The sequence below is a fragment of the Hipposideros armiger genome, unplaced genomic scaffold (assembly GCF_001890085.2).
Source record: "Hipposideros armiger isolate ML-2016 unplaced genomic scaffold, ASM189008v1 scaffold_12, whole genome shotgun sequence".
NCBI lineage: Eukaryota > Metazoa > Chordata > Mammalia > Chiroptera > Hipposideridae > Hipposideros > Hipposideros armiger.
Window position 1 is genome coordinate 2,412,141 of NW_017731362.1, and position 18,080 is coordinate 2,430,220.

At 38.7% G+C, this 18,080-nt stretch overlaps 1 protein-coding gene across 1 annotated transcript in view; it reads right to left on the reverse strand.

The window, feature by feature from the left end:
* Positions 1-2,923: 2,923 nt before the first annotated feature.
* Positions 2,924-18,080, reverse strand: part of ATP8B4 (ATPase phospholipid transporting 8B4 (putative)) — a 207,140-nt gene continuing 191,983 nt past the window's right edge. Inside the window, exons 22-24 of the mRNA XM_019664027.1 lie at positions 9,880-10,018; positions 6,530-6,660; positions 2,924-4,860 (exon numbers count right to left, since the gene is read on the reverse strand). Coding sequence (XP_019519572.1) covers positions 4,579-4,860; positions 6,530-6,660; positions 9,880-10,018 — 552 coding nt within the window. The 3' untranslated portion in view covers positions 2,924-4,578. The remainder of the gene's footprint in view (positions 4,861-6,529; positions 6,661-9,879; positions 10,019-18,080) is intronic.

Sequence of the window (18,080 nt, forward strand, 5' to 3'; positions counted from 1 at the left end):
CATCAATAATAAAATGGCTACCAACTGAACGGGTGAAGATATTTACAAACAATAGTTCTGCTAAGAGGCTAATATGCAAAATATATGAAGAACTCATACAACTCAACAACAACAACAATAATCCAATTAAATAAAGGGCAGAAGACCTGAACAGAAAGTTCTCCCATGAAGACATACAAACGGCCAAATGATATATGAAAAGATGCTCAACTTCACTAGCTGTTAGGGAAATGCAAATCAAACCATAATGAGATCTCACCTTTTACCTGTTAGAGTGGCTACTATCAATAAAATAAGAAATACCAAGTGTTGGAGAGGCTGTGGAGAAAAACGAACCCTCATTCACTGCTAGTGGGAGTGTAAATTGGTGCAGCTACTATGGAAAACAGACAGGAGCTTCCTCAAAAAATTAAGAATACAGCTGCCATATGACCCAGCAATCCCTCTTCCAAGTATCTACTTGAAAAATCTGAAAACATTTATTCGTAAAGAGATATGTACCCCTATGTTCACTGCAGCATTATTCACAGTAGCCAAGACACGGAAACAACCTAAATGTCCTTTAATGAATGGATGTTTGGTTTAGTAAGATGTGGTGCATATATACAACAGGATACTACTCAGCCATAAGGAAAGATGAAATGCTGCCATTTGTGACAACATGGACAGATCTTGAGAGTGTCATACTAAGCAAAAAAAGTCAGACTGAGAAGGACAACAACCATATGATTTTACTCATGTGGAATATAAAACAGAAAGCAACAAACAAATATGACAAACAAACAAACAAAAAGTCATAGACACTGAAAACAACTCAGTGGTTGCCAGAGGGGAAGGGGATGGAGGGAGGAAAGAAGGGGTAAAGAGGTCCAAATATATGGTGATGGAAGGACACTAGACTCTGGGTGGTGATCACAAAGTGCAATATACAGATGACGTATTATAGCATTGTACTTTGAAAGTTATTTAATGTTAACCAATGTCATCCCAATAAATTTCATTTAAAAAAAAAAATCTCAGGGCAGCCGATGGCTCAGCTGGTGAGAGCATGTGCTCTTAACAAGGTTGCCAGTTCGACTCCCACATGGGATGATGGGCTGTGCCCCCCTGCAACTAGATTGAAAACTATGACTGGACTTGGAGCTGAGCTGCACCCTCCACAACTAAGACTGAAGGACAGTAACTTGACTTGGAGCTCAGGGGTCCTAGAAAAAAAACACATCGTTCCCCCAAAAAAACACATTGTTCCCCAATAAAGTTTAAAAAAAACATCTCCTCCAAGCCCAAGGACAAGGTAGAAAAAACTTTACAGTGACTTTCTTCTTACTGAGCAGGAGTGTCTTACCTTTGTTTCTATATACTTTTGATATTTAAAATGATGGCAAGGGAAGGAGAGCATGGATATAAGATGTTAGTGAATCTTTAGCAAGAAATGGAGTGTGTTCAACTGAGCCAGGAAAAAGTTCTACTATAGGGTTTAGCACCTCTGTGGTGACCTGAAAGACAGCAGGACGCCAGGTGCTGTTCTAGAGAAATAGAAACCATTACGAGAGCCAAGCGCCCGCCTCCCTCCCACCAATCAAAACAATTACAGTCAGCAACACTGGCAAAAACAGCTCACAGAATGGGTGAGTGAGAAAGGGTGTTTGAGACCATGCTGCCTGGTTTCTGCATTGATGGACTGAGACACGAAGGCCTGGGGAAGTCAGGTGGCCTGCCCCGCCGAACACAGCTCAGCAGCATCGCTGAGAAGCCAGAGCACCTGGTCCCCTTTCCAATAAAATGTTCTTGATCTCACTGACTATAAAGGAAGTTTTGTTATTCACTTCTCAAATACAATCTAATTTTTTCCTTTGAGGGGTTAAATTTATTTTTTCAGAGAGTCACATCACCTCCAGTTATGAGATACATAACTGGAAACTTTTATCTCTCTCTCTCCTCTCTTCTCTCCATTGCTTTCTTCCTCTCTTGCTTTATCTTTCTGGCTTTCTTTATCCCTCTCTCTTTACTTCATAGGTATGCATGCTTGGAGGCAGATGAGAGAGACAAAGATAGCAGATCTATGCCAGGGGAATGCAATTTGTAATTGCCAGTTAAAGCTCAAAACTTGGACTGAGACTTTAAAAACTCAAGGTTACCAACATCAGTCCTGAATCTAGAAGGAAAAAAAAAAGTTTTCTTTCCAAATAATCTGATAATGTTTATGTAAAATTAAAATTTTATTATTCCCCAGTGCACTGCCATCACCAACCACCCCTCGGGCTCTTTTTCTTCAGGTTCAAAATAATCCCTGGCACTTGTAATCAAATGATCTCGCAATGGGTGTGTGAGCTTATTTGAATCTCATGGGGCCAAAGTAAGTTGATAATGTGTTTCTCTCACAATCATCCACATTATCTGCTTATAAACAGCCTTATTTAATTTGAACTGAATTTACAAACTTGGACCATTCCTAATCTTTCCCATCCCTTACACATAGATCCAATTCATTTGTTTTATTCTTGACTTTGATCCTAAGAATGATGTACACTTTCCCCAGGCATATAAAGGAGAGGGGGAAAAAAATCAGTTGACCAATGTAACAAAAACTCTTCCCAATGAGTTCCCAATAAAGAAGAGGCAAAACATCAAACACCAATAGTGCCAAAACATTTACTGAGAGTTTTCAAATCTTTCAAAAATGTTACAGAAAGTGAGCAAACACAGTTAAACTAATCACAAATTAGACACTGAAAACTAACATCTGGGTAAGTCAACACAGCATGTGGGGGAACAGGGAACATCTATGAGCATTTACTTGATTAAAGCAGTATATTAGGCTCTTCGACACATACCTCATTTTATTCCATTCTGGAAAAATTATCCCAGACTTGGAAATTAAGGCAAAATAAAACAAAACAAACAAACAAACAAACAAAAAACCCACCAGGATTGTGTGCTTTATTAATATCATGCTAATTCAATATTCATCAAGCCCACACAAGGGCTATCAGACTCTCTCGGGACATACAACTTTGTTTGACTAATAATTCAATACAGACCAGATTAAGGACCCTATAAAGTTGAAGGTTGATTTGTAAGACATTGAAAAGGCATGAGGATGAGTTATTTTTGCTTTTGGTAGGGAAATTCACCTCCAAGGTTTTAGTTTTATTTCCCTATAGGACACTAACCAGTTTTACATCTTACTTTGCAATCTCATTTCATCAAGGCCTTTCCCACTGACTAAATTCTCGTTCTTCACATTCTCTTCAAATTGCTCTGTTATTCTGATGATGAGTCAAATGGAACTTAACTCATCATCTATTCATATGAGAATTATGTTTTTAATGATTTGAGAATTTGTGTTTTGACAGTCCTCAACCAACCACATGAGGTAGATAGTGTATCCCCATTTCACAGAGGAAGAAACTGAGTCTCAGAGGAGGCACGTTACCTGCTCAGCATTACAGAGGTAAGAAGCAATAGAGCTGAGTTTGAACACAAATCTGCCTGAATTCTTTTATGGGAACTATACTGATCATTCACATTTGGACTGGAACATCTCAAAAAAAAAAAATCAACCTCACCTACATATGTTTATATATTGGAATTATAAACATTACAGCTGAATACCAAAAGCAACTCACTCTGTATGACCTAAGCCTGAATATTTAAGTAGTTCTTGAAGAGAATGTTTATTAATTTGTTTGGTTTCAAATGGAACTTTTAAAAATAGGAAATGTTGAAAGGATTTTCCCATACACTGTATGGAATACTGTCATTCAAGTGTGAAATTCCAATGCTTTGATACTCCCATTAATGGTTCTGGATGACACTGGGCAAATAGCCACTGAGGTTGTAATAAAAGTCATTGAAAAGTATTTAGAATACTTGCTAGATAGCCTTTTTTTGACATTTCATGAACATGTCCCTGAGAGCTTTTTGAATAAATTTGACCGAATTACCAGCGTATCTCACCATAAAGATGGTCAATCTACTTGGTCTCTAGACTAATGAAAAAATGAGGGACACCAACACGTTTCTCTGTTCTTCAGGCATGAACTTGATTTTGCTCTCACTGAACACACAGGCTGATAACACTGAAGACTGACAAGCCCCTCTTAGTCTGAAAGTACCTTAGTACAATTTTATATCTTGAAAGTATATCTTGGGAAAGGCTGATCTTTCATGTATGTGTTTGTTTCTCAACAAAAATGCTTTTCAGCTGGGATATATACCTTTGGAATGCACCCTTTTATCCACCTGAAGGTCTATTCAATGTATATGAAGATTTACAAGTTTTTCTCCATAAATAAGATCCTAAGTTCAGGTCAGTTGGTATCTAGGTTGATAAAAAACCTGTGCTTGTATCGTGAGGGTTTTTTCTGCCAAATCACGAATTAGATAGTGACCACCTGGCTTGCTTTCCGGTAGAGTACACCTCTATTTGACGGCACCAGCAGCTGTCTGCATGGATTTAAGTTAAGTGAGGCAATCTGCCCCACTCCTAGCTCCTGATCCCAAACTCCGGAGCCAGATGAATTTCAGCTCCAGGTGAAGTGAAAAGATAACTGTGTGGTTGAAATTCATCTTGACTCACAGTTTTACTGTTTTATCCTGGCTAAAGCTGCTCATGGTGTCTGTGGTTTTCTTACATAAATTTTCAATCCAGCTAGTGCTATTATACGGTGTCTTTTCCACCCCTGAAGTTGGGGGTGGACTTTTAGCTCGCATATTTTTTCCAGATGTGATAAGCTCCCCATAGCCCTCTTGGTGAGCGAAAGCATATCCAGACCTTCTTGAGCTTGATCTACGAGTCTGAGGCCTTCGGCTATATGGTGGCCTTGCTTTCCGTTGAGCCTTCTGCCGCTGGCGGATCTGGAAAGGAAGGGAACCCAGAGTGAGACGGTGCAAATGCTGGACTCCACCGATGGGCCACTTGGTGAAGTGAAAGCCTCTTCAGTCAAAACAACATCAACAATAATAAAATACCCAACTTCATTTAGGTGAAAAACAAGCTTTTCACCTAAAAATGAAGACTTTGTCTGCCTAAAAGGTTACACTGGGCACTGGTTAGTTTTTTATTTCTACCAAGGGACTATTACGTGAGAAGTGTTAAGGCAAATTTCCTTATTGTCGCCATCTCATACATCCATTTTAAATGAATAGAAACATACTTTTGTACAGAAAGGTTTTCTAACATGCATCACCCAAACACAGTCAGTGTAACAATTTATAGTCCCATTTCCCACCCCCCAAAAAGGCCTTGTTCCTCTCTTTTAAAGATTCTCAGGATTCAACAGTCATTAGTAATTAGACAAGGGCAAAATTTAGAAAATGAGAACCAAAAATTTCCAACTTTTGTGTAGGTCAATGCATCATGAGATTTTCAGTTTTGAGCTTTCTTTGGGGGTTTTTATGGGTTTTTGAAGAGGTCAACACATTTGGGTGGGTTTCTGATATTTCTTTCATGTCCCTATAAAGTTATGGAGAAAAAGAGGCAAGGTTCGGTGCAAGCCAAATCAGTTCTCTGATTCACCCGCTTGCTTGGAGTCTCAGTTTTGTGTCAGGAGAAAGCTGTGAAGCTGAAAATCATGACCTGACTAAATATAGGAAGAAATGAGCATCATCTTTCTTCTTTGAGCTCATCCATCATTTTCTGGGTTTACATAAGAATGAGCTTGCAGAGCCAAAATGAAAGGACAGATAAAACAGGGGACACCGTGAGTCATTTCAGAATGAATCTTTTCATATTCTGGCCCCAGAATGTGAGGGATATCATGACAAGGCAAGTTCTGCCTCAGTTTCTCTCAGTATCATTGGCCTGGTCACTCACCCCATCAATGTTTTTCTGCTTCTCATGATGTGGCTACAAATGTGTATTTCCTCTTTCTTTCTTTTTTTCTTTTTTTATCTGGGTTCTGACCTAACTTGACATTGTCCTGCTTATATTCCTCTTCCCATGAAATATTGTGAATCCCTTGGTTTAGGTATTTCTACAATCTGTTCTTTCTATTTTCCTTCTAACTGTATATTTTCCAATGCATCTGTCATGCTGCTGTACCCTTTCTTAACCTGTTCAGAAAGTAACATCTTCCCCATGTTTTGAATCTGCTATTGTACTATATTTCCACAAACCTAATGTCCCTTCACTGCATACCTTGATTGCCTCTCTTTTACTGTACCTCGTGTTTGCTTCCCAGTTAATAACTTTCCCTGTAGCTTGCCTTTGTCTTAGAGCAATGGCCCAAAATGCTGCCAGAGAGCTCCTTTTTCAACAGTCAACTTTTAAAAATATCCAACTTAACTTGTAATTTTTTACTTCTCTCCCATGTTGATTCTATTGTAGACATTTATCTTCAGCGGCACTCACAGGCTAGTACATTCAGATACAGGCTGTCCCATCTACTGTGATGCGATGCTGTGTACCTGCGCGTGTTTGTCCATATTCATTAGCTCTTCCCTGGGCTTCCAATCAGGCAGAGAGGAACACAATTCCAAGAGCCAAAGACCAGCCCTCCAAGTACTCATCAGCACTACCACGTACCTGATCACTCAGGGTTGGGAATAAATCCACCTTCAAAAATCTGAGTGCCACCACTGGCATAACTGAAGCCACTGTTGTTAGGAAAATAACAAGCCAGACGCACCTCTGGGTAAGGGAATTGCGTGCATTTCCTATTGTTGAAGAAAAATATACACTGTGGTTATAAATAGAGTCGAATTGCTGAATTAATAGCCTCGTTGTCTATTCCCACGAGATTGTTTATGATATGTTGAGGTTTGGACTATCTAGGGAAAGCCATCAGGTGTTTTCTTCAGTATACAGTGTGTTCAGTGGGGATGAGGAGAAGTCAACAGTGGTGAGATAACTCTTGGGAACTGCTCTGTGGCCTGATCAGTAGGAGACAGTCAGCTGGAGCCAAGCGTTCTCTTATCTAGGCTCACTCCAGCTTCACTCATGAAGCATTATTCTCTCATCCAAACTCAAGATCCTTTGACTACAATGCAGTCATTACTTCTAAAAGGCACATTTGCCTTGGCAGTTGAGGCATATATGCCATCTTGAGCTAAGGGAAAAGGGGACAGGGTGAGGGGGAAGCTAGTGGTTTGGTCTTCAGAGGGGAGGAAGGTAATTCACATGGAGATGGAGAAGCAAATGTCTGATAAATAAATGTTTGCTGGGCCATCTGTAACAATGGGACACAGAGGACTTTGATCAAGCAGCCTTGCTAGTTTCCTCCCTCTGTATCACAACTAGTTCATGGTATCTCCCTTCCTGGAGCAGGTCCTCTATCTAAATCCTTTTAGGCAGTCAGGGGAAAGGTCCAAGATTCTTCTTGAATCTTTTGTTTCTTAAAAAATAACCAGCTTAAAATTAAATATCCCTCCAAAAGGCACATTTTTGGGGGTGGCAAACACTGCTCTCCCTCACTATCTATCATAAGAAAACTACAAAATGTATATCTTGGTTGCAGGTACAATTTCAAACAATGATCTTGGTGACTGGCTATGTCATAAAAGGTGAACTATATCTACTACAGGGCCAACCTTTTCAATTCAGGCAACAGCCGCAGAAAACCTGCCTCAAAGGGGCTTGCTGATCTCTCTGACTGTCACTCTGTTATAAGGTACTCAAGGTTCCCAGGAGATCAGGGATGTTCCTGAGTTTGTGAAAAGAGCATTCCTCTCACTGGGAAACCACTGATGCAGCCATCCATCATGCTAATGCATACAGTAGTGAAACTCATTTCCAGGCCTGGAGCCAGTTTGCTTACTTTATACTCACACCTCATCTGCTGGGATGTTTGTTTAAACAAACCATTAAGGATCAGTAAAGAAGACAGACAAGTTCTACAGAAGACGTCAACCCTACTTACATCACTAAAGTAAACTTTTGTTCCTGTTGGTTTTCTAGGGGTTTACCATGATACCTCCAATTACCCAGGTTCTCTCTCCTAATGCTAAAGTATTAACACCATTTGAATGGCCTTTGAAGACAATGGTTTGGCTACTGATTGGTATGCCTGCATTTCCTGGCTTTGGAGGATAGAGTCTGTCTACCAAAGAACAGTTGGTTCTAGTTGCCGGGCAGAAACAAACTTGACTCAATAAATTAAATGGCTCTTTGGGCTGCTTGAAGCTCAGTACCCTGAGGCATAGCTAGAAAAAAAAAACAAGCTTCGCTTTAAAACCACACTCCTGTTTGCTGCTGGCTACTAAGGAAAAAAAATTTTTTCTTAAACCCCAATGTTGATCTAACTTTTGAAAAGTCTCATTGGAGCCCAGTAATTAATTCCTGGAATGACATGTGCTTAGCTGGAGAGAGTAGTCCCCGCACAAACTACTTTCTCCAGTGAAGGCATTCCAGTCTCATTACACATGCTAGAATGCTCTCTTAGGACTGGAAATCTTTTGGTCAATGCACTGAACTTTCAGATTTGGCAACCAGAAAAAAAAAACACTTAAAAATAGTTTTAATGTCTTTCTTTCCTAATATGCTTATTCTTATTTTTAGCCATCATGTTTCTAAATGGCTGGAATCTTTTGGTATACAAAGTATTAACATTACATATTAAGAGTGGTACAATTTAAGACTTCCATGTACACACAGGGCAAGGCAAAAGTTGAAGAATAACATTCTTAAGTGTATGGGTGCATTTAAGTGGAATGACGATTTCAGATGCCTTTGCATCACTGGAAATGTATAGCACTATAGTTGCTCTTATTTTGCTTTCTATGTGAATCAGTCTTCTAAGAATTCATGTGTAGACTGGATTCCTCAACCAGTAGATGCCATCTGTCTTGCTTGATTGAGTTCAAGAAGGTTATCACTGTGCATGTCTCCTTTCCAGCTTGCTGGGATAAACTCAGAGACATCACTGTTACCAACTTACCTCACACACTCTAGAAATTTCAAAACTTCTGAGAAAGTATATTAGTAGCCTCATTGTGTAAAGTTCAGTGGCCCTTGCTGGGAATCATTTTGAAATGTGACGAGCAATGGTAGTATACTTCATAGACAGACCAGACGTACACTATTTGTAGAATCATAGAATCTCAGGATTTTAAGGGATTTTAGGAGGTTCATTGCTACCCATCTGCTGCTCAAATCACTCGGCAACGTCCTCAACCAGTAATCAAGCCACAATTGCTTGAAGAAGCATTATTATCACCATCATCGCCATCATTGTTAACATTTATTTCAAAAATACTACATAGAATGCTATATGCTAAGCATTTTGCATGTGTTATATCAACTACCCTTACAAATTTTCTATGAACTAGGAACTATTAGTATCCCCAGTTTAGAAGTGAAAACATTAAGGCATGAAAAGGAAAAGAAACTTGCCCAAGGTTACTTGGCTTGTAAGTGGTGGAGCTGACACTGAACCCTGGCCATCTATCTACAGAGCCTACTCTTCATGCTACTTTATATTCCATAATTTTTAGAAGGCTCTAAATGTCTTTCTTATATAAGTGCAAATAAGTTTCACTGGTAAACTGTGGCAGAGATGTTGGAGATAATGTGGTATAAGAGGCAGAGCCTACCATTTCTTTCTCTTTCCTTTATTATACATGAACTTTTCACAAGTCTTCAGGTAGCCCTGATAATATGCTATGCCTCTTGTTTGCAAAGGGGCAGTTTACTGCATCTGGGCTGTTGGAAACCTGTAAGCAGCTATCTCAGTGATTCTTCTTCACCTGGTAGGGACAGCAGAAACTGATCTTTTGGAGACCTTTTCAATCCTGGAAACCTTCAGGTATTTCCAATGTAATCAATTCCTAGATAAAGGATTATTGACCTCCCTAGTCCCACCAAACATAGAAAATAAATTACAGATAGATAAATGACCGCATGGCCGTAGGTCCCAGTAGATAGTAGGATTCACTTACCAATAAAAGGAAACTGGTTTGGGAAGATGTCAAACATGCCATTACTGTGCATTGCAAATAAAATGGAGAAATAAGTGGCAATGCTGCCCCAGATGAAGACGTGATTAATGACAGTCCAGTAACTGGTGTCCAAGGCTATCTGTAAATAAAGTCAAATGCAAAGGGGAGGATTTTGAGGGTTAAAAGAGCATGATTTGGGCAGGACGAGTGACTTAACTGGTTAAGAGTTAGCTTAAGAGTGTGATCTCTGAGCAACGGGGCCACCGATTCAATTCCCACATGGACCAGTGACGCTGCACCCAAGCTGAACAGCCACTGAGCTGCCAACGGGTAGAAGGATGGCTCAGCTGGTGACAGCACATGCTCCTAACAATAAGACTGCCAGTTCAGTGGTGGGCTATGCTCACCCACAGCTGGAACTAAATTCGGCACCTTGAGCTGAGCTGTCACCCGGATTGCTCAGTGGATAGAGCATGCGCTCTTAACAACAAGGATGCCGATTGACTCCCGCATGGGATGGTGCCTATGCCCACCTGCAACTAAGACTGAACTTGGCACCTTGAGCTGAGCTGCCACCTGGATGGCTCAGTAGATAGAGTGAGCGCTCTTAACAACAAGGCTGCTGGTTCAACTCCTGCATGGGATGGTGGCTACGCCCACCCACAATTAAGATTGAATACAGCACCTTGAGCTTAGAGGCCACGAGCTGCCGATGGGCACCAGATGGCGACTGGTGCCCTCCACAACTAAGACTGAGGAGTAACAACTTGGCTGGTCTCCTTCCTTAATTCCCCAACACTGTTCCCCTCCCCCAACCCCCCAATTTAAAAAAAAAAAAGAGCATCATTTTACTGAGTGATGTTTTCCCATAACTGCCCTGTGAAAAAAATGGTTGCACCTGCTTAGCTACCAGCCAACCACAGGCTCTCCCACTTTTTGTACAACTTGGGATTGACTTGACATTTCTGCCAGACAACTGACTTTGGAACTGATACCTGCAAGCCATTATACCTGCCAAGGCTGGGTCAGAATCAGGAAATAAAATGTTCAATTACTTTCAAGAGAGAAATAAGAAAGCAGAATGGTAAATTGCTTTCAAAACTTTTCTGTTGGAAAAAGATTGGGTTGTCGGAAAAGTCATGACGCATTTTTACAACAAAACACAGAAAAAAATACGTCATGACTTTCCCGACAACCCAATATATTCTGTAGTGAGCAAGTACAACATATTATAATTTTCACATGGCCATTTTTACACAGGCATAATTTGTTTTACATCAATACTCAAACTCATTTTCATGACCCTTTCTCTCAAATAACAACAAAGACAAATCCTTAAACCTCTTTTGGCATACCATTCAGAAATTAGGGTTCATGGTGACCTGGGAGTATGTTCACAAACCCTTCTCCCTTCCAATAACTTGTAGCTGAAAAAAGCATAGCTGACTATGAGAGTCAAGGAGACCACTGGTGAAGATGAACTATTGAGTTCTCGGGGGGGGGGGGGGGGGGAGTAGGTTCTGGCATCGTATTTGCATTTCAGAGGTCCCAAAATGTTCCAAGTGAAGGTTTGCATTTCTAACAGAGTCTGGTGTAAGACCACAGATTTATCACCTGCCTGAGGGGCCCTACCTACATACTAAATAGATCCTTTTCTGCATATGGAGATATACTTACCCTTCCCTCTTGAAGTTTACTGCCTTTTAAAAGGTTGTTCCGTTAAAAGGATGCTGTCAGCCTTGGATGTAAGCTGCAGGGGTTATAAAGGGACAGACTTTTCCGTTCTCAAGTGGCTTGACAGCAGAAAGGCCTGCCATCCATGCCTCAGCAGAGAGATGCCAGTTTTTCAGTTTGTTTGACTATCAAGAGATTAGACCCAAATCTCCAACTGTACCTTCTACCACCTGTGAGTTCATCACTATCAAAAGACACCAATAGCCTGGACTGTGTGGGGATGAGCAGGCAAAGAAAAATCATAACCAATTTAAGACTCAACTAAAGAAACAAGAACAGGCGGCTCTTATTGAGGCAGAACTAATGGAAAAGACAGACAAGCACTATAACCAAAAAAAAAAGTAATAAGAACTCTTAAGGGGATGCAATTAGATCCCAGAAAAAAATCTGGAAGAAAAAAAGCATTATTCTGAATTTAAAAATTCAATAGAGAAACCAAGCAAGAATAGTCACTGATGAGAACTGAATTAATAGTCTGGAAAAAACAAATGGAAATAATATCTCACAACAGAGAGCAAAAGCTTGAAGAAATGGAAACCACGTGCAAAAAGGTAACACACAGGAATACTAAATTCATAGATATCAGACCCTGGGCCCAATATATATATAAAAAAAAGGTATTTTAGAGAGAAAAAAAGAAATAAATAGAGAAGTAATGATCAAAGAAGTGACAGAAGAAAATTGCTGTTATAACAAACAGCAAAGATTTTTCAGATTTGGGGGGTGGAGTGGCCATCTAAATCCTAGGCAAATTAATGAAAGAAGTTACACTCTGGCAATATTTATGAAGTCCAGGGATAAAGAGCACAAGCTTCTAGACAGAGAAGGTATTACAAAGGAAAGAGAATCAACCTAATATCAAACTGCTACACTGAAACTGGGATATAGTGGAACAACATTTACTAAGTTACTAAAGAAGAAGGCTCTTACTCAAGAACCTTATGCTCATCCAATATATCATTTAAATGTAAAAACAAAGAAAGAAATCTTTGAGCTCAAAAGTATAACATCTGTGTGCCCTTTCTGAAGAAATTACTCAAGGACATTGCTGCAACCAAATAAAAATTAAATCAGAACAAAGACCTCAAAATAGCAGAGGACAAAGAACATGAAAATGATGGTGAACAATGATTCTTGTAAGTTTATAGTTTTCTCTAAATGACTAATAATGTATAAACTTCAGTATTAATTTATAAAGAATTTTGCAACCATCAAAACATATGTTAAAAGAGCATTTAATAATATCCTGGAACTAAAATTCTAAATTATTAACACACAAGAGTTGGGGAGGGGATGGGGCAGGGATAAAGTAAAAACATTTCCAAAATTGCTTAACTTGGAGTTGGATGATGGAAGGGGCAGAATGGAATAGTGAAACATTTGGTGGAAGATATAGTTATTATTTAGTTATTGGTTTATTAGTATAGAAATAGAGATTAAAATGACTATGAAAATAGGGAGAAATCACTGGTAAATGGGAATACACTAGTAAAACTTGAAAATTATTCATGACAAGCAGTGCATCCAAGTATGTAAAGGAAAAAATGGAAATAAAAAGGTAGAATTAAAAGTTATCATGAAATAACATGAAAGGAACAAGGTGAAATACATAAGTCATTGTAAGAGAATAAGTAGCTTAACTCCTTTATCAAAAGACAAAAACTAATAGAATGAGAGGAAAAAAAAGGAATGAAAATGAAGGGATGGGGCCAGATTATATACCAGCAAATGCAGACTAAGAAAAGTAAAACATATTAAAAATTGAAATTTAAATAAGGATATTTTGTCATGAAAAAAGATAAAAAAGAAAAAAGATATTTGTAGAAAGAACAAATAATAATTGAGAACCATTACATGGCAAATAATACAGCCTCAGATTATAAAAGGTAAAATCTCCCTGAAACACAAGGAGAGCTTGACAAGAATCATAAGCACAATGGGAAACACTGGTACACTTCTCTCAGCATTTGACAAGCCTCATGGTGGAGGTGGTTATTCACTGGAAGTCAGTGGCTGACCTGCCATCCACGATGGTGAGAACCAAGCTAATGTTTTCTCTACAACGACACAGCCACGTGGTTGGGTGCTGCTTCCCATGGCTAGGCCTCACTGTGGCCTTCCCTCTTTCGTTTGTCCTTCTGAAGATTCTGGAGCTGCATAGTCACTTTTAATAAACCTTTTTTTCACTTAAATTAAAGAAGTCTCTGTTGTTTGTAACTATAGTATTTGGAAATCAATATGGCCATATTCATGAAATTTAATGTAAATTTAATGTACATACTTTCTGACTCAGCAGTGAAAAGGAAAAAAAAAATACCATTTTCATCCATCAGATTGGTGAAAGTTAGGAGTTCTAACTCCAGAAATTTCATTTCTAGGAATTTCTCTGACAGTACATAAAATATATATACTAATATATGACATATGCATGGCAGCATTGCTTCAATAACAAGAAGAAAATAAACATCTTGAATGTCTATCAACAGAGGACGGATGAATAAACTATGATATAACTACATTACAAAAATCTGTGCAGCTCTTAAAAAGATTAAGGTAGACCTGAATGTGTTGATTTGGAAAGTTGTCCAGCATATCTCATTAAGTTAAAAAAGCATATTACAGAATAATATGCATAGCTATATGATCCTTGTCTCTTAAATATGTGTGTGTGTCTCAAAGCAAAGAAAAAAATATGGAAAGATTAAGCTATAATTATCATAATAGCAGTTAACCAGGAGAGTATAGGGAAGGAAAGGAAGATGGTTTGCTTTATTTTAAACACTTCTATATTATTTGAAATGTTTAAAAGAATATTTTATAATTCAAATAACTGAAAAAAAAACACCTGGTATTTAAAAAAAAATAGAGTGCTAAAGTTTGGCCTATAGCATCAGCAGGACATGTACATAAGACTTATAACTAATTATAGAACATGGAAATTTCATCCGGATTGTTACCACAATGACAAGTCAAGCTTAGAGAGAAAAGGATATTAATGCCACTGTCAAAGTGAGCTTATTCACAAAATTCCTTACTTTTCTATATATTAAGAACAGCAGTCTCTGATTGAAGCCAAAATTGCTGAGCTTTCATGGTTATAAATATTTACATACTCAGGTCTTAGAATTCTATGGTAAAGTAGACATTTTTAGGGCTTCTTAGCTATAAAGATAAGTGTTAGGCTGAAACGACAGTAATTAAGAATTTACATAGTCCTCAAGTTGAAATTTTGATGTTGAAAGAGGATCTGTGTGTGTTACTCACCTATTAACAGTTTCTCTCTCCTTTATTTTGAGGGTGATATCGGTGTCCTAGGTACCCCCTCATGGAAGGAGGTGGACGTGAGTTCCCTGTGGCTATATGTATTTGTGAAGGCTCATAGCTTCCAGTCATCTTTATATAAAACGGAGGTCCACATGACTTTGGAGTTGGGGATCTGCTGTCAGATCTGTGTTAAAACCCTGGCCTGCCACTTTCTGTGTCACTTGAACTATAACAAGTCTATTTTTTCAAGTCTATTACCTGTAGCAATAGTATCTATGTTTCAGAGGGCTGTGAAGAAGAGTAAATGAGATAATGGGATTATCTCAGTAATAATTCATTTACATAGTAAATATTCAATTAATGGGAGCTGCCCTTGTTACTCTGAAAACCAGAAGCCTTGACAGAGGCAAATGGGGCAAGTTTGCTCTCAGGGTCTGTAACCTCTCCTTTCTCTACTTTTCCAGATATTCTCTCTCTGCCAAACCCCAGTGCTTCTAACTTTATGACTTCTTTTTTTCTCCTATATAAACAAGAAAGCATCTGGTATCTTGCTTTATGCTCAGTGCAACCTCTGTTCTCATACTTGCTGAAAATTTGCATTTTAACCCATCTTACTCTAAAATAAGACTTTTTCACAGACAACGCTGGAGTCAGGCAGGTCTGGCTGGGTTCCAGTCCTGATCTGAGACTCACTGTGTGACCTCAGGCAAGTCGTTTAACCTCTGGGAGCTTCATCTGTAAAAGGGGACAATAATACCTACTGCATAGTGGCATTGCAAGGACTAAGTATGATGCATGATATTACTCATAGTGGTTATGATCATTCAGGTTCAGAAGCCTACCACCAATGACAGGCTTGCTTTAGTCATCTAGGGTGAGATGGGCATGTAACTAATATAGTAGGAATAGTTGGGTACCTCAACCAAATTCTTCTCATTTCCTTTGCTCAACGTTAACCTCTCTCTATCCCTCTGCCCTTACAGTCATTCAACAAATGCTTATTTGTATCTGGCACTGTAGTTTAAATTGGAGTACAGAGCACAGTAATAAACAAAGCATGCCAGACATTGGAAGCTGGTATCCATTCTCATCCTTTCTGCTTCTAGGTCACCATCTCTAGCCTGGCTCTCTCCTACTTATTCCCCTGCCCAGAAAGTTCCTCAGTCTCCTGTCTGTTTCAGGCCCCTCCAGCACTCAGAATTAATGGTGGGTGAGGGCATGAAGGAATCAGGTCGAGGAGAAACCTATGGGATGGAAGTATGTGGATGAGATTTAGAAGACTTCAGCCCTGTAACATGACAAAGAGATCACAGCCACCAATGGAGTTGAAATACAACTCCGTGTGTGTGCATTGCTGCTTCTCAACAATGACTAATTACCCTGCAGCTCAGTAATAATTGTGTTGTAGGAAATGCTTGCTTCACATTTGTCATACAACACTCACAAATACATTTATTAAAGGACTTTTACTTGGGAAATAAGACTACTGAATCCTAATCCTGAACCTGGAAGGCAAGTCACTGTGTGGTCTTGGGCAAATCTTGGAACCCAGTTTGTTATATCAATTTTATTTAAAATTATACCTGTTATGGTTTTAACATATGACCACCAATTCTTGGAAACTCCTTTCTCTAGGAAATGGAGCTTAATTCTCCTCCCTTTGAATGTGGGCAGGGCTTAATGACTCAATTCTAATGGACAGAGTATGAAGAGGTAAACATAGTCAGTTTACAATGGAGAAACCCAAAAAATATCATCTTAACCAAGATCAGCATCACCGTAATAAATCATGCTGACATCATGTGTTCCCTGATCAAGTACAACAAGAAGAGCATATCTCTTTGTGATTCTTCCCTCACATCCAAAATGTCAGTCCATTTCCTAAAAAAAAACCAGGAACATTCTACAAAATACCTGACCATCGTACTCTTCAAAAGTGTCGAGGTCCTGAAAGACAAGGAAAGGCTATAGAACTGTTAGGGATTGGAGGAGACTAAGGAGATATGACAACCTAATGCAATGTGGGATCCTGGATTGGATCCTGGTACAGAAAAAGGTCATTAATGGAAAAATTGAGACTATCTGTGTTCAGTTAATAGTATTGTACTAACATTAATTTCATAGTTTTGACCATTGCACAATAGTTATGTAAGATGTTAGTGTTAATATTAGAGAGAAACTAGGTAGATCACAGTTGCCCTCAAGGAGATGGAAGGCAGAGAATGGATCTTGGAGAGACAAATAGTGAGTTAGGCCTGAACCAGACGGATCTGGAAATCCCCACCCAAAGCATCCTGAATGAGGGATTTTGGAGTTCTAAGTATAAATCCCTCTGAGAAAGCATGGGTAGCATTCTTATAAAACTTTGATAACCAAGGTAAGAAATTTTGAATAGTTTATTTGAAAGACTCAGAATAACAGAATGTTAAATTCTGTGATCTTTTCTGTGAATAAATAATATTTGTAAATGAGGTTGTTTTTATGATCCCTCAACTTGTGAAAAAAGCAGAAATGTAATTGTGACAACCAACTGTAACAAGAACTGTGTGATTTATGGGGGAACAACTCCTAAATCTAAAGTTACTATAGAAACAGCATTGGCATTGCTGTTATAGTGTTATCAGAAAATAATTTAGAGATAAGCAAAAGGAAAAAGAGAAAATGATATATAAGAATACCAACAGACATTTTTTTAATTAAAAAGATAAAGTTAACTAAAATTGTAGACTTAATTGTGAAAACCAGTTTCACTAAAAACATATAATGCCTGTCATATCTACAAAAAATTGTCCAGGTAGTTTTTTACCCTTACTACAATAGCAGATAATGTTAAGGACAGTTTGAAGAATAATTTCCCTTTACTTTTTTCTTCAGATATTGGCCCTGTTACTACCTTCCCAATCACCTCTTAGAGTACCAAGTAATAGGTCTGACCTGGAGATGAATAAGCTGTACTACTAAAAAGATGTCTCTATGTATCTCACAACTGCCCTCCCGACTGGAAGGAGAATCCAGAGAACTGGAAATGTACTTTCATGACAAGGAGAAAACCACCCAATTCTGTGGACTGGAACTATAAGAGTACACACAGAGTTTGCTCAGTGATCAAAAGAAAACAGAACAAAACATAGCCCAATATAGTGGCAAGACCTACAAGAAAAGATGGAGCAATAATTTCTTGTGAGGTGATATAGACCTTATCC